Raw genomic sequence first — 23939 nt, forward strand, 5'->3', positions numbered from 1 at the left:
GGCGAGGCGCGGGGGGCGGGGCGACGGGCTTGTCCTCCACGGCGCTCCGTAGTGCGGCGGATGTGACGTCCGGTGCGTCTGTCGTTCGCGTCCGGGTGAGGCGCGTCCCTCGGCGCCGCCCCCGGGACAGGTGAGCGGCGCCCCCGGCTGGGGCATGGCCGGGAAGGGCTGGCCAATGGGGGGCGGGATCCCCTGGCCAATGGGGAGGGGCGGGATCCCCTGGCTGCCCTGGCCAATGGGGGGGGTGGGGGATCCCCTGGCCAATGGGGAGGGGCGGGATCCCCCGGCTGCCCTGGCCAATGGGGGGGGGGGGGTGGGGGATCCCCTGGCCAATGGGGAGGGGCGGGATCCCCTGGCTGCCCTGGCCAATGGGGGGGTGGGGGCTCCCCTGGCCAATGGGGAGGGGTGGGATCCCCTGGCTGCCCTGGCCAATGGGGGGGGTGGGGGATCCCCTGGCCAATGGGGAGGGGCGGGATCCCCCGGCTGCCCTGGCCAATGGGGGGGGTGGGGGATCCCCTGGCCAATGGGGAGGGGCGGGATCCCCCGGCTGCCCTGGCCAATGGGGGGGTGTGGGATCCCCCAGGCCCTGCGGGGCAGTCAGGGCACACGGTGGCCTGCGCTGACCCCTCTAACCCCATTGCCACCCTCAGGAGATCGAGAATCGTGCGTCGGACCCTCAGAAACCCGGAGACTGGCCCCAAATCGTGACATTTAACCCGGATTCAATTGTGTGGTTTTGGCCGGTCTTGCGCCCCTTTCCCAAGCTGCAGGTGAGGGACAATTCGTGTCGCCTGCTCCCCCACATGGGCTGGACATGGCCACCGGACTCCTCCTTGTTTTTGTGGCGACAGACTAACACGGCTACCCCCGATACCCGGCTGCAGGAGCTCTCACCCCCCATCTGCTGTCTCCTGCCCAGCACTTTATCCTGTCCCCCAGCCCTCCCCCCCAGTTCTCTCCCCACCCAACCCCCCTTCAACTCCCCTCAGTTCAGTCTCCCTCCCCCATTGCCTCCCACGGCCCTCATTTCACCCTCCCAGCACTCACCCCATCTGCCCAGAACCCCCATCAATACAGCCCCCCACCCATCAGCCTTCCCCCTCCTCACTGCAGCCCCCAGTCTCACCTCTGCTCCTTACGGTTCTTCACCCTCCCCAGACCCGGGGGGGGCACGGCAGTGGGGTCCCCTCTCCCACTTCCCAGGCTAGCAGGGGAGCAGCCACCTGGGCTGACAGCTGGAGCCCCGGTCACGCCCGGGGTGGCTGACAGGATTTCAATATAAAATTAAGCCGATGAAGTGGGGTTTAGCCCACGAAAGCTTCTGCCCAAATAAATGTGTTAGTCTCTAAGGTGGCACAAGGACTCCTCATTATTTTTCTAGTTGATTTAGTTGTTTATTTGAGGGTTTCGCTCCCACCCTTTCTGTGTCCGATGAAGTTTCTCTTCCCTGCTGGAGTGTAGGCTCCTGTCTCTTGTTAGCTTGACAGCTTTGTTTATCTGAGGTGTCAGTGAATTCTCATTGTCTTTGAAATTACTTTGTAATTAGCTGCCTGGTGGAGGAACCACATTCCTTTGTTCAGGGCGGGGGTAACTCCTGTGTGACTGGAAGAAAACATCCTGCCATGTGAGCATTCTCTTACTCAGAAATCCCGACTCCGGAGAGTCTGCGGTGGGGCGCTGGCCTCACGGTGCGGTTGGTGCCTGGTGTCTGTGGCGCAGTCCGTGGCAGGCTTGCCAGGCGGTCACATGGCTGCAGAGCTAGAACTTGGGACCTTTTGCTCCAAAGCCGCGGCCCTGCCCTGGAGGGGGACCTCTATCGCCAAGAGCAGCACTGCCAGCTCCCCCCAGCTAATGGGGCGGCACAACCGCCCATGGTGGAGCAGGCTGGCCATGGCCCATGTGCACATCCACTGTCTGCTCCAAGGCATGATGCTCCTACCAGGTCACAGGTGCCAAGTCACAGGAGCCTGTCTGTACCTCACTCTCATTCCTTCTTCAGACTCCTGCTGGAAACAATGCAGCCCCTCGAGGTCAGGTCTGTGTTCGAGGCTGCCCAGGACCCCACCTTCCTGCACGGACTCTCCCTCGTCAATGGCTTTTCAGAGGAGGTGCCGTCCACAGACTCGAATGCCATAGTGCAAGGTAGCGTCTAAAAGCCAGTGAGGGGCAGTAGAGCCAGCCAAGGGGCTTCCTGGAGGGAGAGTGTCCAGTGGGGGGATTGATTTCACAGCAGTCCAACCCTAGGGGGTATCCCACTCTCTGGGGCCTGGTGGTGTGATGGGCTCTGGTTGTGAGCTGCTTTGCCCCAGTCAAGAGCCTTCAGCCTGAGGAGCGCAAAACACTTCACACGCTGAAACTAATCCTGTTTGGTGGGTCGGTATCATCCCTGTGTTACAGGTGGAGAAACCGAGGCACAGAGGTGAAGTAACTTGCCCAGGGCCATGCATCAAGTGAGTGGCAGAGTCAGGAACAGTCAAACTAACTCTTCACCCTTTGCTCTAGCCACACTTTGGAGTGATCTGTCTGTCCTATATCCCTCTGTCCCACTCCAATGGAAGTGGCATATCTTCCCTGAGTTCCTCTCCCTCTTTCAGAGAAGCCAGTGGCGGGCGATGGGGAGGAGAGAGCCCGCGGGGTCCCGGAGATATCGGACCGGATGTGCTGTTCATCCTGCTCCCGGGAGTTTGACAGCAGGGAGGAGCAGGTAGGCAGCAGCCTGAGGGGTGGAGGCGGGTGGGTGGTGTTTTCCACTGCCACCAGCAGGCAGCGCTGTGAGCGAGCAGGGAGCTGGGGAAGCAGGCTGCTGTGAAATGGGTATGTGAATGGCCAAAATGTGGACCATGGGGCTCTGTAGTTGTGGCCTGGATACGTGGAGATGCAGTCCAGAGACTACTGGTCCTGAAATGCAGTGCTCCGTTTTGGGCTTACCCACCTGGCACAAGGTGGAGTATTGCATGCTGGGATTTGTAGTCTCCATCAGCCGCACCCACAGGAGGAGGGAGGCTGCAATGGATTCTATTTTAAGCCAGTCAAGTGCATTCCTCAGGCCCCTGGTAAATTGCGGCTGCAGCTCTCAGCTGGGCAGGGTCTGGGTGCTCTGGCATAGCCACATTACCAGCTTCCGCACGCTGCAAAGCCCTGGCCCAGGCGGTCAGACCGTCTCTTATAAAGCTGGGGCCGTGTCTCTGCAGCCCTGGGGGCAGGATGGGAACTTGGCAGTAAGGGCCTTAGCTAACCAAGTGACCGTGACATGGAAATCAGCAGAAGCTGCCTTGCTTTTTTGGCAAGTCCCCGGCAGGCTGGCATGTGGCTGAGGGGACCTCCGCGCTGTCCATCCCGGGGCGTGGGTTGGCGCGCTTCCATCCATCTGACCTGGGGGAGCATCAGTATGGGATGCGCCTTCTCACTCCGTTTCCTCCCCAGACTGAGCATTACCGCCTGGACTGGCATCGCTTCAACCTGAAGCAGCGTTTGCTGGGGCGCCGGGCACTCGCAGCAGAGGAGTTCGAGGAGAAGACCCGTGCAGGTGAGGGGGGACAGATGGGAAGGGCTGCTGTCATGGGCTCGCTTGAGCTGGTGGAGTGCCACACGAAGCAATTATCAGTTGATATCCACCTCCAGGTGTCACCTGTGCTGTAAATTCTGCAACATAAAACAATGTGTCACGGGCTCAGTCCAAAGGTGCAGTTGGGGTTAGGCCCCTGACCAGCCCAGCCCAGCCTTTGGGATCAGCGGGAGCAATCCTTCCTTCCTTGCTCCCCGTCCTAGCTTCACCCAGAACTGGCCACTGGAGGAGGCGGCTAGCTGTTTTTATCTTGCCTGCTGGGCCCTGATTGGGTTTTGCCCACTCCTGGCCTTTCTACCTGCCGGAGGATCTATTCTTGTTGCTTCCACTAGCAGCTGAGCCTAGGGGTGGCCTTTCTAGGCAGCTCTTGGATGTCTAAACTCACTGCTTTTTTCTCCCCAAAGAGGATGCCTTCTTTGGATGGAGAGGTGACAATGTGGCGGGGGCATCCAATGTGTGGTACGCCCCATCACCACAGCCCTTCAGCAGGGACATAGGCAGCAGGAAGCCTCTCTGGTGGCACCTGACCAGGTGGAGAAGCTCCGAGCACCAATCACACTTACCTTCTCCCCAGCAGCTGCCGGCTTCCCGAGTCCCTTTGTTTGCCTGCCCAATGCGGGAAGCTCCTCTGGGATGAGTTCAGGTCCTGTCATGTCCTATCATATATTACCTCTGTATAAATCCATGGGACGCCCACACCCTAAATACTGCGTGCAGATGTGGTCACCCCATCTCAAAACAGAGATATTGGACTTGGAAAAGGTTCAGAAAAGGGCAACAAAAATGATTAGGAGGAAGGAACAGCTGCCGTATGAGGAGAGATTAATAAGAATGGGATTTTTCAGCTTGGAAATGAGACGACCAAGGGGGATATGATAGAGGTCTATAAAATCATGACTGGTGTGGAGAGAGTGAATCGGTAAGTGTTATTTACCCCTTCCCGTAACACAAGAACTAGGGGTCACCAAATGAAATTAATAGGTTTAAAACAAACAAAAAGAAGTATTTTTTTCACACAACACACACTCAACCTGTGGAACTCCTTGCCAGGGGATGTTGTGAAGGCAAAGATTATAATAGGGTTCAAAAAAGAACTAGATAAGTTCCTGGAGGATCGGTCAATCAATGGCTATTAGCCAGGCTGGGCAGGGAGGGTGTCCCTAGCCTCTGTTTGCCAGAAGCTGGGAATGGGCGACAGGGGATGGATCACTTGATGATTCCCTGTTCTGTTCATTCCCTCTGGGGCACCTGGCATTGGCCACTGTCGGCAGACAGGACACCGGGCTAGATCGACCTTTGGTCTGACCCAGTCTGGCTGCTCTGATGCTCTTTGTGGTGAGGTTGGTTCTAGCCCCTCCTCTGCCCTCTGGAGCTGGCTGGCTCTGACCTGTCAAGTGGGGCCAGGCCATGGGCGGGTACCTCAGTGAGAACCGTAGGTTCTGCAGATACCTCCTCCCTCAAACACTCGCTCCTCCCCCACCCCAGGATCCTGCTGCACCCCATAACGCGGCGCCCTCCCTCCACAGCATCCGCCTGGCTCGCTACCCCTGGAGCGTCAGATGGGCTGTCTCCACACGGTTCACGTTGGCTGGGCTGCGAGAGGCCATCGCACGTGACCTAGAAGGCTGGGGGGGGGTGAAAGGGGGCAGGTGACATTCGGGGGATCTCGAGGTCTCCAGCTGGGACGTGGAGGAGGTGGCTCTGTGATCCTAGTGGACTGGGAGGTGTTCCCTCCTCTTCATTTAGGACTTGTGCCTTCCTTGGGCGCCTTAGCATCTGACACCCCTGTCCCCCTCCTGCCCGGTTTGCAGGTGACGTCTCCAGCATCTCTGGGTCCGATTCTGATGACTCCGATTCGGGCAGCGAGTCCGATCTGCTCTCTCCCCGAGGCCACGGCGACCCGGGGAGCGACCAGCAGAGCCATCGCCCAGGCACCCGCTCGGCTAAGGTCCTGTTCCACAACTCCCAGGGCCAGCTGCTCTCTGCCTACCGCTGTGTGCTGGGCAGTAAGAAGGCAAGTGACGGCCCGGCAGTGCTGGGCCCATCCCCAGTGACCTGCCAGAGGTCTGGGATAGCCGTCGGGCTGGCAAGCAGGGTTTGGCTGGGACCCCGACCCCTCCTTGCCCTGTGATCCCGTGGGCAGCTGGACGCATGTGCAGGGGAGCCGGGCGCCAGCTCTGTCGAGATCTGGTCTGGGTTTAGCTGCTTGCCAGAGGATCCTTGCCCAGGTGCGGGGGGCGGGGCCCAGGCCCAGCTCATCCGGATGGAACCAAGGCTTTACTTGGTGCCTGATGAGCCCTGTTCAGACGGGAGCTGCTGCCGCCGCCGCCGCAAGGGGCAACCCCCAGACTGCCCCTTCCCCCACTGCCTGCAGAGCCCCTGCCAATGGCTCCCAGCTGGCAGAGCCCGCTGGGTCATCGGCTCCAACAGGGGAGGCAGCTGATGGCCAGGGAGGGTGTGTGCCACCAGGCTGCTAACAGGAGGGTTTCCTTGTGCCAGGGCGGTGGTGAGCAGCAGGCAGAGCTGGTGGCATCTCTGCAGAGCCTGGGCGCAGGCACCTGTTGGGTTATCCTGATGACAGGCGGTGGACATTTTGCAGGAGCCGTTTTCAGGGGGTGAGTGTCCCAGGCTGGCCCTGGGGCTGGGGCAGGGTCACCATATGGATGCTCCAGCGGGCAGAGTCCTGTGCGGGCCTTGGCGTGGGAAGGAGTGCTCTGTGGCTTGGGGATGTCTGCCCCTGGGGATGTGGTGAGATGGGCCCTTGCCCCCCGTCTGCTTGTGGGGGCTGGCCCAGAAGGCGCCTCTCCTCTCCCCAGGGACACGTGGCACTGCCACGGCCTTCACGGGCCCCTGGCAGCAGCAGCAGCTCCTGGGGTTCCCTTCTTGTAGCCTGTCTGTCCCCCGAAGCTGGCACTGCTCTGGCTGGAAGAGGAGTGTTCATTTCCCTTCTGTATGGAGGCTATGGCAGGGGCAGGGGCTCACCCGGGTCCCAGAGTGAGTCGGTGCCAGAGCTGGGAAGAAACCCCAGGAGTCCTGACACCCAGCCCAGCGTGTGCTGCACAGACCCACGGCCAGGCCTGCCCTCACCGAGTGGGGCTTTGGCTCTATTCCCCCATGGCAACGAGGGTCCCCGCCCTGCTGCCCTGGCCCACTCTGAGGTTTCTCTCCCCCAGGCCTGAGGTGCTGGATCACAAGACCTTCCACCGGTACACGGTGCGTGCCCGCCGGGGCACGGCGCAGGGACTGCGCGATGCCCAGGGCCAGGCCTCCATGCCCAAATCGGCCGGCGCCTCGCTGCGGCGGTACAATGAGGCGGCTCTGCTCAAGGTGGGGGCGAGCGCACAGGCCCAGTTCAGGATGGGGCCCTCGCTGCTGGGGCAGCCTCTGGCTGGGGGCTGCCTAGGCCAAGAGCAGCCCCTCCAAGGCCTTGGTTGCAGCTGGCACCGTGTGTCCTATGGCTGAGATGCCTTGGAGTGGGGATGGAGAGGGCACGTGGGGCCTGGCGAGGGGGCTGGTACAGTGCCACGCTCCCCACTGGGATGCCACTCTGGTTTTCAGTCCCCCTGCTTGGGGCTGGGGCATGAGATGGGTGCCCCTGTGCTTGGGATCCCTCTCCCCCACCCCAGGGTGCTCCCGCCCCAGGCTCTCCGGCAGTGCCTGAGAGGGGCATTTAGGGATAACACCCCCTCCGATCCCAGGCCAGCCTGCCGGGCGCATGTCACAGATCTAGCTCAGCTCCCTTATTGGCGCTGACCCGGCTGCTGTGAGGGATTCAAACACTGGCATCTGAACAGGCTGGACGCTGCCCTGGCTTGGGGTGTCCGGCTCACAATGGAAATGCAGACCCCTCTCTAGTGCCCCCTCCTGAGAGCTGAGACCTCCCGGGCCCCTCAGACGTGCCCCATCACTTAAACTCCGCCCCTGGCAGACCTCCATGGGCCGGGCGCTCTGGGGTCACCCCATGCACCCCACACAGGATCCTACCCCACCACTGCTCTTCACTTCACAGCACGAGAAATGCCCAGCTCTAGACCTAACCGATAATCCCTCCTCACATCTTCCTCCCGGCTGCAGCGCGCTCTGTAGGGCCGCGGTCCTGCTGCAGAGCTTGGCTTCACGTCCAGGCCGGCGCCCTCCCCGCCATGGCCAGCTTGCTTTCGCAGTCCTCGGGTGGTCCCGCTGCAAAACCGGCCTGTCCCTGTGCCTCTCCTGCCCCGTCTTCCGGGGTCTCTCTCCAAAGCTTCTCCCCAGGAGTCCTTTTCAACCCTGCTGGGTCACCTCTGCCTTTTCAACCCTGCTGGGTCACCTCTGCCAAAGCAGCTGTGGAGAAAACCTGCGCCTGGCTTCAGCCAAGCCCCTTCGCGTAGCCACTAGGCATCAGAGCAGTCGTTAAGGTTAACGAGTCCCCATTGTCCCTAGGCTGGGGGGTGCCGACAGGCAGCACATGGGGGGGGGGGGGATCCTGCACATACACCCGGTATTCCACGATGCAGCGAGCACCAGACTGATGCCTTGATAATATCAGAACCCCTGGGCTGTACCGCCGTATCCCAAGTCCCCGTCCCCACCCCAGCACCCCACAGCTGCGCAGGGCTGGCCGTGCTTGGCCATACCCCAGTGCAGGGCAGGTGGGGCCCGGGAGCTAGCGGTGATCCCTCCCCTTCCACCCCCAGGACATCCAGGACCTACTGGCCGGCTGGGCGCAGCATCTGCAGGGAGCCCAGCGCATCTTCCTGCGTGCCCCCCGGGCCAACCGGGCACTGCTCTTCAGCGGCAGGAACCCCCCTCTGCACAAGGACGACCCCCGTGTCTGCAATATCCCCTTCAGCACCCGCAGAGCCACCTTCAGGGAGGTGCTGCGGGTGCACACGGCCCTGGCCACCCTGCAGGTGTATGGTAAGAACTGGGGCATGGGGACACTGGTGCTGGGGGGCGAGGTGTGAGCGGCCTGTTCCCCTGGCCACCAGGTCAGTCTGGCATTGCTTCTAGACTCTGCCCAGGCCAGGGTGGCAGTGCCAAGCTGCCTACTTCAGAGGAACTCCCCTCGGTGGGGGGAAGTGGGTTCCTCCCCCAGGGATGCCCCCTCCCACTCTGTCTGCAGCACCTGCCCTGCCCCATGTGCTATGGGGGGGGGGGGTGGCTCCCTGCTCTTGACTCTGTCTGGGGATGGTCTCTGCGGGGCCCATGGACCCAAGGCTCCTGTCCCGCAGGGAAGGACACAGCGGTGGTGGATCTCGCTGGCTCCCCCCGGAAGGGCTGGAGGAAAGTGCCGTGTGCGCGGGTGGAAGAGCCCCAGCAGAGTGACGCCAGCAGTGAGTGAGGGGGAAGGGTGCCGGCTGACTCGCCCCCCACCCCCATGGGGGTTTCCTGGATGGGGGAAGGTGCCCAGCACTGGACCATGTGTGGTAGTAGCTGCCTCTTGTTTGTGCCCCAGCCTTGTGGGTCCCCTTGGGACAGCAGGTTCCAGGCATCTGGGCACCCCGTAAGAGTGCACTGCCGCAGGGCACAGGCTGGGGGTGGGGGGCAATTGTCCCCAACTCCCCTGCAGAGAAGGGGTGGGGCCTCTCTGGCAGAGCGCACTGGGCAGGCCCACCAGCCCCAATCCCACCTGTCTCCCCCAAAGCCCCGTCGGAGGAGGAGGAGGAGGAGGAGAGCCAGGCTGGGGAGCTGGAGACGGTGGAGGTGACGCTGAGCACGCTGCAGCTCCGGGAGTTTGAGGTGACACCTAAGCGAAGCCGCAAGAGGAGGAGGAAGAAAGACAAAGTGGGGAGAGGTGAGAACGGGGCTAACGTGGGGGTGTTTGTGTGTGTGTGTGGGGGGGTGTATGAGCAGGCGGAAGCTGCTGGCTTCCCTGCCTTTGCCCTGGGGGCGGGGGGCAGCTGCACGCCCCTGGGATGGCAGGGAGGTGTTGGCCCCGGACCGTGTTTCTAACCCTCTCCCGGCCCTTCCAGGAGCAGGGGCCCGCGCCGAGGGGCCAGGAGGCCAGGAAGAGCCCGAGGGCTCAGCACCCCAGCCGGGAGCAGCAACGGTGGCAGACCCTCAGGAAGGGCCTGGGGCAGAGCCTGCTCCCTGGCGGAAAGGAGGTAAGTCAGGCCGGGCCGTGCTGCTGTCTCTGCCCTGCCCGCGTGTGCCACGTTGGGGTTACGTGGGCTCAGGCCGCTCCTCCCCCTGCACCCTCCCACGTGCTGCTGGGTGCGAGCAGGGGCTGGGGAGCCAAAGAGGGAGAGTGGTGACCGAACAGAGCGATCCGGATCGCCCAGCCTGCGCTGAAATACAGGTAGCTGGAAAGGCCCACCCCTAGAGCGAGGGCTGCAGGCCACGCCGTGCAGTGGGGCCTGTATCTTGGCAGCTGGGCCTCAGGAAAGGACTGGGGGGGTCAGGGGTAAATGGCTGAGCAAAGGGCTAACGTGAGCCTTGGGGTGTGAACTGGGCAGAGAGGAGGGGATTTTACCCTTGTACGCGGCCCTGGGGAGACTGACCCTGGGGTCCTGTGTCCAGTTCTGGGGGTCCACATTTTAAGTAGGATGTGGAAAAACCGGAGCGGTGCAGAGAGGAGCCCCAGAAATGATTGACGGCCCCTTGCACTGAGACCTGTAGGGAGCGCTGTCTGCGTCCCTTACGGAGAGGTGGTGATCAGGGGCTGTCACCTCTTGGGGGAGAGCCCAGCCGAGACAGGCAGAGCCAGTGGCCCGACAAACGAGAAGCTGGTGCACCTCGCTAACCCGGCAGGTCGTTAACCACAGCGTCTCCTCTCTCGCCAGCTTCACATCCGGCCTGGTGCCATCCTGGAGCACGCTTTAGCCTCACCCGGGTGACGGGAGGGGGGCGCACTCTGGTGTGTGCCGCACAGGGGTCAGACGCTGCGCGTCCCCAAGCAGGTTGTTCCCTGGGGGAATTCCTGGCTTTGGGGTGGGGGAGGAGCTGGCTCAGGCAGTGTGCCTGTGCTGCTCAGGCCGGGGGGGCCCTGGGCCTGGCTCTGATCTCCTCTGTCCTTTCCTGCCAGAAACACTCTTGGGCCAGCTCCGCGACGCCCTGTTCACGGCCTGCAAGACGGGGGACGTGGGGACGCTGCGGCGCCTCCTGGGTGTGGCAGAGAGCGGAGCACCCCCAGCAGGCAGCGAGGATGGTGTCATGGGACAGCCCCAAGGCCACCCTGGCAGGGTGCAGAGTGAGGGGTCGGAGCCCAACCGCGCAGCCCCCTGGGCAACCCCTGGGTTCCTCTCGCTGCTCAGCGAGCCCATCGACGGCACCGGCTTCACCCTGCTGCACGTGGCGGCTGCGGCAGGGAAGGGGGCGGCTGTGCGACTGCTGCTGGAGGCTGGTGCCGACCCTGCGCTCAGGTACAGCCAGCCCCGAGCCCAGCGCTCTGGGCGGTCACCCACCCCTAAGGCCGGTGGGCCCGGGGGCCTGTGGGAAGCTGCCCTCTGCCTGCAGCCTGTTTTAAAAAAAATAGCTACATCTCTCTCTATCTATCAATCTTGGAATTGGAAGGGACCAGTTGAAAAGGTTGTTGAGTCCAGTCCTTGTCCCAGATCCCTAAGTGGCCCCCTCAAGGATTGAACTCACAACCCAGGGGTTAGCAGGCCAATGCTCAAACCACTGAGCTATCCCTCCCCTGCTCCAGGGCATCTAGCAAGCTGGGTGGGTGGGCTGGTCCCCTTCCCAGCTCTCCCCAGGACTCAGCGGCCCCGAGGGGGCCTGGCTGGCTAGTGGGGCTGCCCATTCTGCGGGGGGGGGGGGGGGCGGGGAAGGGGGAGGCAGCCTGCCAAAGGGAAGCAGCAAGCCCTGGCCTATCCTGGCCCTGAGCCGCTCTCCGCTTGGCTCCCAGGGACTGGCAGGAGCGGCCCCCGTACTGTGTCTCTGCCGACAAGTCGACACGCAACGTCTTCCGCAAGTTCATGGTGGATCACCCAGCCAAGTACGACTACGGGCAGGCCAAGGTGGGTGCCTCCCGCTGCCCTTCCAGCCCGGAGATCCCTCCCTGGCACCTTAGGACAGCTGGGGGGAGCTCAAATCCCCCCACCCCGGGGTGCCTGAGCCCTCTCTGGGGAGCACCAATCCGGCTCCCGCCTGCTGGTCCCCCTCACGCACTCTGAGGCCCTGCCCCTCGGCTGCCCCTGCCCCGCTCTGAGCTGGGGGGAGGGAGCCGTGCGAGGAGCCAGCAGGGGCCATAGTGTTAAGGCCCCTGCGTAAAAGCGAGGAACTCAGCCCCCATCTGGTGTGGGGGCTGTTAGCAGAGACAGGGAGGGGCTGCCAGGCCCCCCCCCCCCACTGCCCAGGGTGACGGAGCCCGTCCTGCCCCAGGTGCCCGGGCCCCTGACGGCGGAGATGGAGGCCAGGCGGCTGGAGAAGCAGCGGGCGCAGAGAGCGCAGCGGAAGCAGCGGGCGCAGGAGCTGAGGGAGCAGCAGCAGCAGCTGGCACAGGAGCAGGAGGAGAAGCGGCGCTTTGCGGCCCTGCCAGACCGAGAGAAGGTGAGGCCTGGGGCGCCCGGACACCCCGTCCCCCCGTGGGGGGCACCCTGCCGGCTCAGACCCAGCCGGGGCCCCAGGGCTCACCCCACTCACTGAGGCTCCGGCTCTCTGCTCCTCAGAGGGCCCTCGCTGCCGAGCGGAGACTGGCTGCCCAGCTGCCGGACACGGGCGCGGCTCTCGCCAACCCCAGGTAACGGGGCCCTGGGCACTGAACCTGCTGTGGGCTGGGGGGGAGGTACCCGGGGAGGCACTGGGGGGAGGAGATGCGGGGCGGGCACCGGGGAGGCACCGTTCCCCTGTGGGGCTGCCAGATCCCCTCTCCAGTTGCTGGCAGGGACCGGGACTGGGCCCCAGCCCCCTGCCCATGCTGTCCCTTCTGGTTTGTGCAGGCGCTGCTGGCAGTGCGGGGAGTCCCTGCTGGGCCGGATCCCCTTCCACTACCTCGACTTCTCTTTCTGCTCCACGGGCTGCCTGCAGACCCACCGCCGGGGCCGCGCCGGCCCCACCTAGCGCCCGCGCCAGGCCGGCCAAGGCAGGGGGCTGCCACGTGTGGAAACGGACAGTCGCCTGCTGGGGGGGAGGGGGAGGCGCTGGGCACTCCCGGGGGGCTGAGCCCGAGTCCCAGCCTCCTTCCCAGCCCGGGGGGCAGGCCCCTGCCCATGCCCCCGCCTCGAGGGGAAGGGGCTCATGGCACAGGATGGGTTGGGTGGGGGGACGAGCACCCACCCTTGGGCGGGAGCATCAGTACCACAAGGGGCAGAGCCCTGGGTTGGGGCAGGGGGAGCAGGCTGCAGCTGGGGGCAGCGGGGCTGGTGGATCGATGGAGGAGGGACCAGGCCGCCTTGCCCTGTGCTGTGCGAACCGCCTGAGGGCTCCAGCTCCCGGGGCCAGGCAGCTGGGTGGCCTACAAGCCGGGGAGGGGGTGGTTAATGACTGGCAGCTTGGCTCAGAACAGCGCCCCCCATGGGCAGCAGCTCATTGCCTTGGGTGGGAGCTCGCTGCAGCACCCTGGGCCCTGCCTGCCACCCGTGAGTCCTGCCTGCTCCAGGCCCCTGCAGCTCAGCCTAGCCTCCAGCTGCCCTTGCTGCTGGACCTGGCGAAGGCGGGGGAGTGATATAGCCCCCCGTGCCCAAGGCCCTGGTCACCCCCTGCATGCTGGCGGCCATGCTGCAGACAGGTGCCCGGTACCTTGACCCCAGGACTCTGAGCAAGCCCCCCACTGGCCCGTGAGTGCCCCCAGGCTCTGGCTCAGGGCAGCTCTGCCGGCGCCCCCCAGGGTCAGTCCGAGCTGTTCACGGCCCATGAGGTTTGCTGTGAACCACGCTGGGGCGGGCGCAACGCCAGGGTGACAGAACACGCCGGCCAGGGCAGGGAAGGCACAAGATTTTGCTTTAACGGGTAATAAAATGTAACCCCCAGTGCCCAGCCTGGGGGGCGTGAGCCAGCAGGCAGGAAACCAGCTCCCCTGGCATTGCTGCCTCTGCCCCCACCCCGGCAAGCGGCCATGACGCCCCCCCAAACCTGGCAATAAAGGGCAAGCTGCAGGCAGTGAACTGTGTGTCTCCATTCGGCGGGGTGCCGGGGGCTGGGACGGATACCTGCCCGTCCCAAGGGGCTACACGCGGGCCCTGCCACTGGCAGAGGGACAGGCTCTGCCCGCTGGGGGCTGGCCCAGCCAGTACCTGCTACTTCACCAGGAGCAAGGCTGTCCCCCTCCTCTGCGGCTGCAAGGGGCCCTGGCCCTGCCCTGTGAGTGAGGGTGGGGGCAGCCGGCAGGACTCCCCGCCCCTGCTGGCTGGGCTGGCCACGCCCGGTGGGGCCAGGAGATCTGGGCATCGCCAAGGCACGGGAGGATGTCCAAAGGCACCTGCGCTGGGGGAGCCAGTGGGGCCCAGGAGGCACCGGGGGCTGCGTTAGGGAGGTGGCAGTTCGGTCCCAGCCTGGGGGCTGACGGTCTGGTTGAGCAGGGGCCGGTCCAGGAACAGCACGAAGGGCCGGGGGGGGCCCCCCCTCCAGCTCCAGCAGGGTGATGTTGTTGGGGGCCGAGGCGCTCAGCAGCGAGCCAGGCACGAAGAGCGTCTGCTGGGGGCCCCGGGCCGGCCAGTACCGGCCCACGTTGAAGCCGTTTATCCAGAGCTGGCCCTGGAGGGGCAGAGAGAGGGCATGAGTGTGGGGGGGCATTCTCAGCCTGGCACACTGCCCCCCTGCCTCCCATCCCCCTGCCCGCTACCTCCACCCCAAACACCCGCCCGGTGCCCTCTCCCTGATCTCTCCCCCCCCCCCCCCCGGCAGTGGGGAGCGAGCGGCTGTGACGTCGCAGTGGGAGAACTGCCCACCAAGCCAGGCCCCAGCCAGCCCGCCCTGCCCTCAGCGGTACCTTGCTCCAGCCGGGGAACTTCACGAAGGTGTCCCAGGCGATGCCAGGGGTCTGGAAGGCCCCAGTGTAGAGAACCGGCCCCAGCCTGGCCCTGCTCCCCTCAGCCTGGGGGGTGGGCGGGGGCCAGCCCCGCATCACAGCCGAGTCCACGTCCAGGGGGTAAATCAGCCAGTCGCTGAGCAGAGCCATGTCCAGGGAGAGATTCTGGCGCAGGCCCTGCGAACACGGGGACAGACCAGTGGGGAGGAAGCAGACGGCCCTGCCCGTGGGCTTGCCTCCCTTCCCCCCTTGGCTGCCCCATCCCCACTGCTCCCCGCACAGGGCGAACCCCGCTCCCCAGCATCCAGAGGCAGCGCAGGGCCATGCCAGGAGGGGCTGCCACCTGGGGAGGCTGCCCAGCCCTGCTCCATGCCTGGCTCCACCAGCTGCTGCCCCATCCCTGCCCAGCCCCTCCCTAGTTCTGCAGGGGCGGCAGGCACTGAGGATGCCCAGCTCAGGGGGCACCTGGCAGCAGCACGCCCACCTCCCGTCCCGCCCCTCACCTTGAAGTCGCTGGCGTTCACACCAAAGTTGATCCTGCCCATGTTCTCCACCAGCAGGTCCAATGTGGCGCCAGCCTGGCCTGTGATGTTCAGTGTCGTCTGCCCGTCGCGCTCCAGCCTCCCCTGGTACTCCTGGCGCCAGGCAGGCATGGGGAATCGGGTCAGCACCAGCCTCCCCTTCCCCAAAGCCCCTCGGTGCCAGCCTTCCAGGGCCGGTCTGGCCCCCCCCCCACTCCCTGCACACACCGGGACAGGCGACCACCAGACGGGCTCTCCCCCGCAGCAGGCAGGCAGAACCATCTCCCAGGTCTCCCTCCCATGTGGATACCCTGTGGGGTGAACGCGAAAGCAACCGCCCCCCCCCCACCCGCCAGATCCACCCCACAGCGGAGATGGGACCAGGGCAAAGGCCAACAGGCTCTGGGGGCCAAGTGCAGGGTGGCACAGCCCCCACCCCAGGCTGCCTCCAGCACTGCCAGCCCCTCCGCCCCCCGCTGCACAGAGAGGGGCTGGGCATTGCCCCCCGGGGCCCAGGAGCAGGACGGTACGCACCCCGTTGAGCAGCACGTAGGCGCGGTCGCAGACGCCGTTGGGAGGGGAGCTCAGAGGGGCTGGATCCCAGACGTCCCGGGGCAGGCGCGTCCGGTACAGGACGAAGCCATGAGCCTGCAACAGAGCGGAGGGTGAGAGCCCCGTGGGCGCAGGGGGCCGAGGGGCTGCCCATGGGAAACCCTCTGCAGGGCCTCCCGTCTCCAGCAGGCCCAGCTCCTTCCTTCCCAGGGAAAGCCTTGGCACAGGCGAGGAGCCTGGCGCCAGGACCCTGTGCCCACCCAGCCCCTCACCTGTTTCACGGCCTCGAAGGTGAGGGGGAACCGGCTCCGGATGGGCCCGCCGGGGCACAGCACGTCCAGCAGCTCCAGCACCTCGCCCTGCTGCAAGAGAGGAGAGGGGCAGGGTGGGTGGGGGCCTCCCGGGGCAGGGGGGCAGCTCCCAGGGCAGCCACTCACCTTCCGCAGGGGCACGGGGCCGTAGGCGTACTTGGGGGTGGCGGGCGGCATCGGACCCTCAGGCAGGGGCTGGAACTGAACAGCAAACCCCAGTTAGGAGCCGGCCAGGCTGGGTCAGGGGCATGGCCCCCCCTGCGGATGCCATGGAAGGGGGGCAGGAGGCCGGAGCCGTGCCTGGCACCCCAGCTCTTTGGGCTCAGAGTCATTAACCCAGGGCACCCGCCAGGGGGCACCCCACTCCCTCTGCCCTGCCAGGGCAGAGCTGCCCTCGCCCCTGCTGTCCCTGCAGCGAGCAGGGCATTACGGTGCTGGCACGGCTGGGGCTGGCAGGACAGAGCCCTGCCCCTGACACAGACCGCAGCGCCGGCTCTGCGCTCTGCCCGGGGCTCCGCGAGGTGCCGGGCGATGGCGAGGGTAGTTCCCCCCGGCCCGCTGGGCTCAGTACCTTGCTGATGACCGTCCGGATGGCAAACAGCTTCGCGGTGGGGTCGCCTGCCTCCGAGAGCGGCGCGTCGTAGTCGTAGCTGGTGGTGACTGGCTTGTAGCGGCCCTTGTAGTCGGCACCTGGCCAAGGCAGGCGGAGTGAGCCACGGCTGGGCCCTGCCGTGCCCCCCACTGGCTCGGGGCCTGCAGCCTGGCAAGCCGAGGGAGATGGGGGCAAGGGCCAGGGGCTGCTGGGAGCTCCGTGGGAACGGGGCCTGGCCCGCGGCACGGAAACCACACGGACCGTGGCCTGGCGTGTTCATGGATGGGGGCCGGTGCTGGCATGGGCCACAGGGGCCCCCGTGCAGCACTGCTGACAGCAGAGAGCACCCCGGGGATGGGCAGAGAAGGGGCTAGCTGGACTAGGCCCCAGTAGGATGGGCGACTGCCCAGGTACCACAGCCCTGCAGGGACCCGCCAGGCAGCACCCGCCAGCCCTATGCCCTCCATGGGTCCCCTGCTCCCCACGGGCAGGGGGGGACGACTCACCGCTCCAGTAGCCAAAGTTGGTGCCCCCCTGGAACATGTACCTACATGATAACCCAGAGGCGGCCATCAGAGCCCAGCGCAGCCCCACCAGCCCCCAGCAGCTAGCGCAGACACCCCCCTCCTTTCTGAGCCCACCCGGCTTGACTCCACGGGGACTCCCCAGTTCCCACCGTGGGCTGGAAATCACCAAATGCAGCCAGCCGTGTAAACCGGCTACTGCCCAAGGGAAAGGGCCAGAGCCTCAGGGGAGCATGGGACAGAGAGCGCCCCCTGGAGCGGGGCCTGGGGTGCGGGAGAGGGGAGGCAGGAAGGAGAGGACGGGTTGCACTGGGGCCTCCTGCGTGGGGCAGGGAAGGGGGAGCCCCTCTCCCTAGCCTGGGGGAGCCCCGGGGCCCTTTGCTGCCAATTCCCGTGCAGGGAGCGGGGGCCAGAATCGTGCCAGGGCTGCGGCACCAACCTGCACGGCAGGGTTGGCACCTGGCTCAGCCAGGGGACACCTGGGTGCTGGGCGTGGCACAGAGATGGGGAACCAGGGGCAGCAGCCCCAGAGCTCCGGCCGCATGGGGTCCCCTGGGGCAGGGCCAGCTGAACCCCAGTGCCGAGGGCAGCACATGTGGGGCTGGCCATACCCCAGCAGTGGATGGCTCTGGCCCCCCAGCCCTGGTAGCTCAATTCCCCCCTCACTCCAGCACGACAGCCCTGGGGCCGGACCCAACAGAACCTCCCCACGCAGCCCTGGGCAGAGGGACCGGGGCCTGGGGCCCGCTGGGATCCAGCAGCAGCCGACCCGCCCAGGGCCGCTCCCCAGCCCAGCCCCCCACGCGGCCGGACAGTCACATGTTGACGTTGGCTCCCAGCTGCAGCATGTCCTGGAGACCCTGAGCCACCTGCGCGGGGCTGCTGCCGGCGTGCGGCTCTCCCCAGTAGTCCAGCCAGCCCGTGTAGTACTCCGAGTTCACCTGGGGCAGACGGGCCGTTACCCACAGCCCCGGCAGCCAGCCAGGGCCCCCCACACCCAGCAGCCACCAGAGGGAGTCGCTCCAGGCACCGGGCAGCGCCGCCCCCCAGCACCGAGCCTGCAGCAGTTGCTTCTGAGACAAGGGAGTCCAGAGCCCCCTGCCCAGACCCCCTGTGCCCCACGGAGCCCCCTACGCCCCCCCACAGAGCCTGTCCATGCCCCAGAGCGACATCCCCCAGAGCCCTTCTGAGCACAGAGCTCCTGCCACAACCAACCCCCCAAGCACCTGCCCCCCACGGCCCACGGGGGCCCACTCTCACCAGAGGTCCCTTGGGTTCATAGAGTCGCTGAGGGGCAAACGCGGCTGTGACGTTGGGGCCTGGGGGACAGAAGGGAGCAATTCAGTGCAGGGTCCCGTGCCCCCATCGGGCTGGCTGCCAGCCCCCCTTCCCTCCACCCCCACACCGTCCTGCCCCCCGTCTGAGCCAGCCCCTCCTCTGTCCCGCCCACACATCCGAGCCAGGCCTCCCCCCTGCCGTCCTGCCCCTCGTCTGAGCCAGCCCCCCTCGCCATCCTGCTCCCCCCAGTTAAGCCAGCGCCCCCCCATCCTGCCCGAGCCAGCCCCCGCCCAGGGGCACCTGGCCCGAAGTCCACGGTGGCGTAGAGCCCCTGCAGGGTGCCGCACCGCAGCTCGGCGGCGCTGTTGCCGTCGGTGGTGAAGAGCAGCACGTCGGGCCCCAGCCGGGCGCGGAAGGCGGCCAGCAGGTGACGCAGGTAGTCGTAGTCGCAGGTGGAGTAGCTCCCATACTCGTTCTCCACCTGGGGGGCAGGTGGCCGTGAGGGGGCGGCACCGTGAGACCCTGGGCCGCCACTGCGGGGAGGGTCGACCTGCACGGCCCAGGCCAAGAGACGGGACGAGTCCCCCCCACTCAGCCCCACGGCCGCTGCTCTGCCAGCCCCAGGGCACCTCACTCACTTCACCTGCTGGCCCCAGATCCTGGCCTTCCACGGCCTCCCCCCGGCTAGCCTCCTGCCAGCTCTGACAGCGCCCCTCGATCCCGGCCCGCAGCCCCCTGCTAGTCCAGCCCCCCACAGCTCTGCCGGTGCCTCTCAATCCCGGCCTGCTGCCCCCTGCTAGCCCAGCCCTGGGCTCCCCCCACCAGCTCTGCCAGTGCCCCTCAATCCCGACCCGCAGCCCCCTGCTAGCCCAGCCCTGGGCTCCCCCCACCAGCTCTGCCGGTGCCCCTCACTCCCGACCCGCAGCCCCCTGCTAGCCCAGCCCTGGGCTCCCCCCACCAGCTCTGCCGGTGCCCCTCAATCCCGACCCGCAGCCCCCTGCTAGCCCAGCCCTGGGCTCCCCCCACCAGCTCTGCCAGTGCCCCTCACTCCCGACCCGCTGCCCCCTGCAACCCCAGCCCTGGGCTCTCCCCCACCAGCTCTGCCAGTGCCCCTCGATCCCAACCCGCAGGCCCCCGTATCCCTCCTGTTATTTCAGACCCTCCCTCACTTGTTCTGAGGAGCTCAGTGCCCGGGACCCCTACACCCGATGGCTGGGGGATGGTTCCTGCCTCCACCCCCTAGAGGTGAATCCAGGTCCCAGAGATGGACAGATGGGGGGAGGGGCAGGCTTTAGCTAATAGCTCCAGTTCACGCCCCCACCCAGTGCCCCCCACGCATGGCTCCCCCTGCACAGCCCCAGCCTCGGGGGGGGGTTACAGGGGCAGGGGGCTCCAGAGCGATGGGGGTTACAGTGTAAGGCCTAAGGCCTTTCTCTGCAGCCCTATTAGGAGAGCAGCAGCCATTAGCGGAGAAGCAGGAAGTCACCTCCTCACATCCCATCTAATGACATTAAACGATGTACGATCCGGCTGGGAAGGAGGAGACCCCGTCCTAACGGCCCCACGATCCCCAGATACAGAAACTGATCTTAAGCTGGTTACAGAAAACTTAGTTTGACAGCAGCCTGTCTGGCAAGAAACCACTTATCAACAGTTGTGGTTGTGAAACCCTCATTTCTTTCTTGTTTTATCTTTATGGTCCCCACTTCCCTACTGTTTATCTGTCCGGTCTCTGTCTGGTTCTTGGATTGTTTCTGTCGGTTACATAATTAATTTAGCTAGGTGTCAGTTAATGAAGGTGGTGGGGGAGGGTTGGTTAGAGAATTTTGTTACAATGTTAGGACTGGTTAGTAACATTTTAGTATAAGGATGGGTTAAGGTGCAGCTAAGCAGGACTCAAGTTTCACTCTATAAACTGGGGTCCAAAAGGAAGTTCTTGGGAACCGACTCCAGGACACAGCCCGAGATCAGAGCTGCCAGACCCCAACACTCAGCCAATGACACTGGGCAGAAACCGGAGTCCCCCAGATGGCCTGATCCTGACTGGCCAGCGGGGAAAAGTTCATCTGTCTGACTGGGAGTGGTGAGCAGTGTCTGTGTAGTGTGTGCGTCTGGGTTGGGGATTGTTAATAAATAGAGGTGATGTGGGATATTACTGTGTGAGGCTCTTTCACTGGGAAAAGCCCCTAACCCCACAAAAGATTAAGGCCTGAGTCCACAGGGAATGGGTGTGTGCTCTGAGCCCAGAGGAGTAGAGCCCGGAGCCCATGGAGGGGTAAAGTTCGGTGCCTTGCGCCTGGAGCCCTAGGAACTGGAAAAGGGTGGGACATCCTAGAGAGTGCGAGTAACAGAGAATTTTGTGCAGGTAACCACAGGGACAGGGGACTCTGTGGGGGACAGGGGTTATGGGGACGGGGGACTCCAGAGCAATAGGGGTTGCAGGGGGCTCTGTGGGGGACAGCACAGAGGGCTCTGGGGTGCTGGGATAGGCTGGGAAAGAAGCAGTGAGCCAGGGAAGGGACCTTGAGCCCCCCACCCCACCCCACCCACCTGGATGCTGATGATGTTCCCTCCGTTCTGGTACAACCGGGGCTTGATCCTGGGCAGCAGGACGTCCAGCCAGGAATCCACGGCCTGCAGGTAATCTGGGAGCAGAGACAGCAGCTGGGTTCGTGTGAGAGCCGGGAGCCTGCCGTGGTTTGTGTGCAGGGCACAGGGCGCTGGCAGAGCCCGCCAGCCTTTCCTAGCTCGCCCAGGGTGGGAGGCTGATGCCCGTCTCCAGGGGGCGGCGGGGAGGGAGGGGGAAGAGAAGGAGCCCAGCTGCTCTGCATTCGGGGCGCCAAGGATGGAGAGAGGACTAGCAGGTAAATGCCGGAGCCCCACAGCGGCCTGGCACCAACTAAGCGGCCCTGTGTGGCTGAGCGCAGGAGCCCGGTGGGCTGGTCCCTGTGGGACGCCCCTTACCTGGGTCAGAGGAGCGCAGGACAATGTCTGGGTTCCACAGCAGCCAGGCAGGGAGGCCCGCCCTAGAGAAACAGCCCAGAGGAGAAAGAGACTCGTCAGTCCCCGGAGACATGGCAGGTCCGGGTCAAGTGCAAGGAGCACGAAGGTCTCATTGGCCTGCGTCACAGACACACCATGAAGGGGTCAGAATTCAGGGGCAGCAGCAGAGCTGGGGGGGGAGGGGGCTGGGGGGGACAGGGGCTTCGGGTCGGGAGTGAGGGGAACCGGCAGAGCTGGGGGGACAGGGCTGGGCTGGCAGGAGCTGCGGGTTGGGAGTGAGGGGAACCGGCAGAGCTAGGGGGGGGACAGGGCTGGGCTGGCAGGGGCTGCGGGTCGGGAGTGAGGGGCACCGGCAGAGCTGTGGGGAGCCCAGGGCTGGGCTGGCAGGGGCTGCGGGTCGGGAGTGAGGGGCACTGGCAGAGCTGTGGGGAGCCCAGGGCCGGGCTAGCAGGGGCTGCGGGTCGGGAGTGAGGGGCACCGGCAGAGCTGGGGGGGGGCAGGGCCGGGCTAGCAGGGGCTGCGGGTCGGGAGTGAGGGGCACCGGCAGAGCTGGGGGGCAGGGCTGGGCTAGCAGGGGCTGTGGGTCGGGAGTGAGGGGCACCGACAGAGCTGGGGACGGGGAGCCCAGGGCTGGGCTAGCAGGGGCTGCGGGTCGGAAGTGAGGGGCACCGTCAGAGCTGGGGACGGGGGGAGCCCAGGGCCGGGATAGCAGGGGCTGTGGGTCGGGAGTGAGGGGAACCGGCAGAGCTGGCGGGAGCCCAGGGCCGGGCTAGCAGGGGGCTGCGAGTCGGGAGTGAGGGGCAGAGGTGGGGGGCCTGGGCCAGACAGACAGGGGCTGGGGTCAGACTCAGGGCAGAGCAGCCCCTGGCCAGCCCTCACCATCTCCCACTCGGCGCAGATGTAGGGCCCGGGCCGCAGGATCACCAGGAGGCCCAGCTCTGCCGTCAGGTTCAGGAAGTGTCCCAGGTCTCGGTCCCCAGAGAAGTCATAGACCCCGGGCAGCGGCTCGTGGTAGTTCCAGGGGACGTAGCTGGGGAAGAGAGTCGGGAGCAGTGAGGGGAGCAGCCGCTGGGGTCTGCACGCCCTGGGGGGGGGGCACAGCCTCTGGGGGTCTGTTCGCCCTTGGGGGGCCCGGGACGTGGCCGAAGACCGAGCACCACAGCACAGCAGGGAGATCCCCAAGGACACATGCGGGTCCCGGCGTGGTGCAGGACTGAGGGCCCTGACCCGGTTATCGGTGCATTAACTCTCCGGATCCCAGAGGGCCGATTGGCCGCACTGGGGGGGACACGTGTCCCCTGTGAGCCCCGGCCCAGCTGGCGGGGCCTGGCCAACACAACAGCCAGCGCAGAGCTGCTGTCACCGCCGGACGCTGCAGGTCAGGGCTGGGATTAGAGTCCCAGGCTCAGGGACTGGAGCTCACATTGGCCCCGCACGAGACTCTGGTTTTGGGGCAGGAACCCAGGGCGAGAGCCGTGACCTGGAGAGACCATGTGAGTGATGTCCTGTGGCCCTGGGGGCAGCCCTCCCCGTGGGAGCCCGGCTGGAGCCCGTGGGTCACCTACACCTGCACGGCGTTGAGGCCGCTCATGTACATCTTCAGGAGGCGGTCGTGCCAGGCGGGGCGCGGGACGCGGGCGTAGTGGATGCTGCCCGAGACGTAGCGGAAGGGGGCGCCGTCCTTGCGGAAGCAGTCGTGGGCGTAATCCACCTGGAAGGAGCGGGCGCCGGCGCAGGCCTGGCCCCCCGGGAGCTGTGAGCACACGAGGCCCAGCCGGCCGCGCTCCCCGGGGTGCTGGCGTTACCGCGGGGGGCGCCCTGGGTGGGGGATCGAAGGGAAGGTGCAGACGCCTCCTGCTGCCCCAGGGCTGGGGGCCAAGGGAGGGACAGGCGGGGGGGCTGCTGGAGCCAGGCAGGTTTGGATGGTTGTTGGACGCAGCCACATGCCAGACCAGGGCGATGGCCCTGGGCTTTACCCGGCCCTGGGCAGGGTCACGCCCCCCCGGGCTGCGGCCCGGGTTGGGGGCCCGAAGTGGCGGGGGGGGGGGGGGGTGCAGGGCGCTCCGAGTCCTGGAGCCCCAGCAGGGGTGAGATGGGGGGGGACAGACCCAGACTCGGGTCTCAGGACTTGTAGCTGCTCTGTCAAAGCAGATCCAGCCCCCCCCGGGCTCTCTGCCCGGCTCGGCTCGGCTCGGCCCGGCTCACCTCCAGCGGCAGGAGCGCCGCGGCCAGCAGCAGGACGCGGCCCCCGGGCCCCATGGTCACAGCTCCCAGCAGCTGCGGGAGAAGCGAAGCAGGAGCGTCACATGACCCCCTTGGCAGCTCCCAGCCCCAGCGCTTCCTCCAGGTCCTAGACTCAGGCCCTTCCCAGGGACACCAGCCCCACAGGGGGGAGGGAGCCCCCCCCCCAGCTCCCCCCCAGCTCCCCGTCCTGGGCACTGGCAGCCCCCGAGCCCCAGCATCGCAGCCACCGGAGCCGGACCCCCGTGCCCCCCACCGCAGCCCCCTCTCGGTGCCAGCCGGGCCCAACCCCGCGGCGCTCAGCCTGGCCAGGCTCCTGCCCCCTGGCACGAGGCGGATTTGTCTTGCGGACCCCAAGTTTCACCTCACTTGAAAACGACTGGCGGAGAAAATCAGACGTAAAGACACCAGAGCGTGACACACTGGGTGACTCCTGGCCCACACCGCGAGTGTGCTCCCATTTC

At 65.8% G+C, this 23939-nt stretch overlaps 2 protein-coding genes across 6 annotated transcripts; one reads left to right on the plus strand and one right to left on the minus strand.

The window, feature by feature from the left end:
• Positions 1 to 107: 107 nt before the first annotated feature.
• On the plus strand, positions 108 to 13586 carry ANKZF1 (ankyrin repeat and zinc finger peptidyl tRNA hydrolase 1). 5 transcript variants are annotated; one of them, XM_054044224.1, is made up of 17 exons: positions 755 to 770; positions 2000 to 2142; positions 2595 to 2704; positions 3424 to 3526; positions 5377 to 5579; positions 6065 to 6180; positions 6739 to 6892; positions 8239 to 8461; positions 8776 to 8877; positions 9189 to 9338; positions 9517 to 9648; positions 10327 to 10443; positions 10569 to 10905; positions 11394 to 11505; positions 11870 to 12037; positions 12157 to 12227; positions 12427 to 12637. In XM_054044224.1, exons 2-17 carry the CDS (start codon positions 2016 to 2018, stop codon positions 12545 to 12547), a joined length of 2346 nt encoding a protein of 781 aa, XP_053900199.1. In that variant the 5' UTR covers positions 755 to 770; positions 2000 to 2015; the 3' UTR covers positions 12548 to 12637. The 5 variants fall into 5 exon arrangements, with proteins under 5 accessions (XP_053900195.1, XP_053900199.1, XP_053900194.1 ...); XM_054044220.1 differs by lacking the exons at positions 755 to 770; positions 12157 to 12227 and adding an exon at positions 108 to 130 and having other exon boundaries at positions 12427 to 13586; XM_054044219.1 differs by lacking the exon at positions 12157 to 12227 and having other exon boundaries at positions 12427 to 13586.
• A 323-nt stretch (positions 13587 to 13909) lies between these two features.
• GLB1L (galactosidase beta 1 like) lies at positions 13910 to 23529 on the minus strand. Its single transcript, XM_054044227.1, is given in 17 exon segments — positions 13910 to 14046; positions 14048 to 14179; positions 14415 to 14630; positions 14957 to 15088; positions 15509 to 15622; positions 15799 to 15888; positions 15964 to 16038; positions 16409 to 16527; positions 16936 to 16976; positions 17773 to 17894; positions 18214 to 18272; positions 18532 to 18712; positions 20782 to 20876; positions 21196 to 21257; positions 22115 to 22264; positions 22800 to 22972; positions 23440 to 23529. Coding segments are annotated over 17 exon segments (1911 nt in total). The 5' UTR covers positions 23494 to 23529; the 3' UTR covers positions 13910 to 13950.
• Positions 23530 to 23939: the final 410 nt, after the last annotated feature.

Source organism: Malaclemys terrapin, chromosome 11, assembly GCF_027887155.1.
Source record: "Malaclemys terrapin pileata isolate rMalTer1 chromosome 11, rMalTer1.hap1, whole genome shotgun sequence".
NCBI classification, from domain to species: Eukaryota; Metazoa; Chordata; order Testudines; family Emydidae; genus Malaclemys; species Malaclemys terrapin.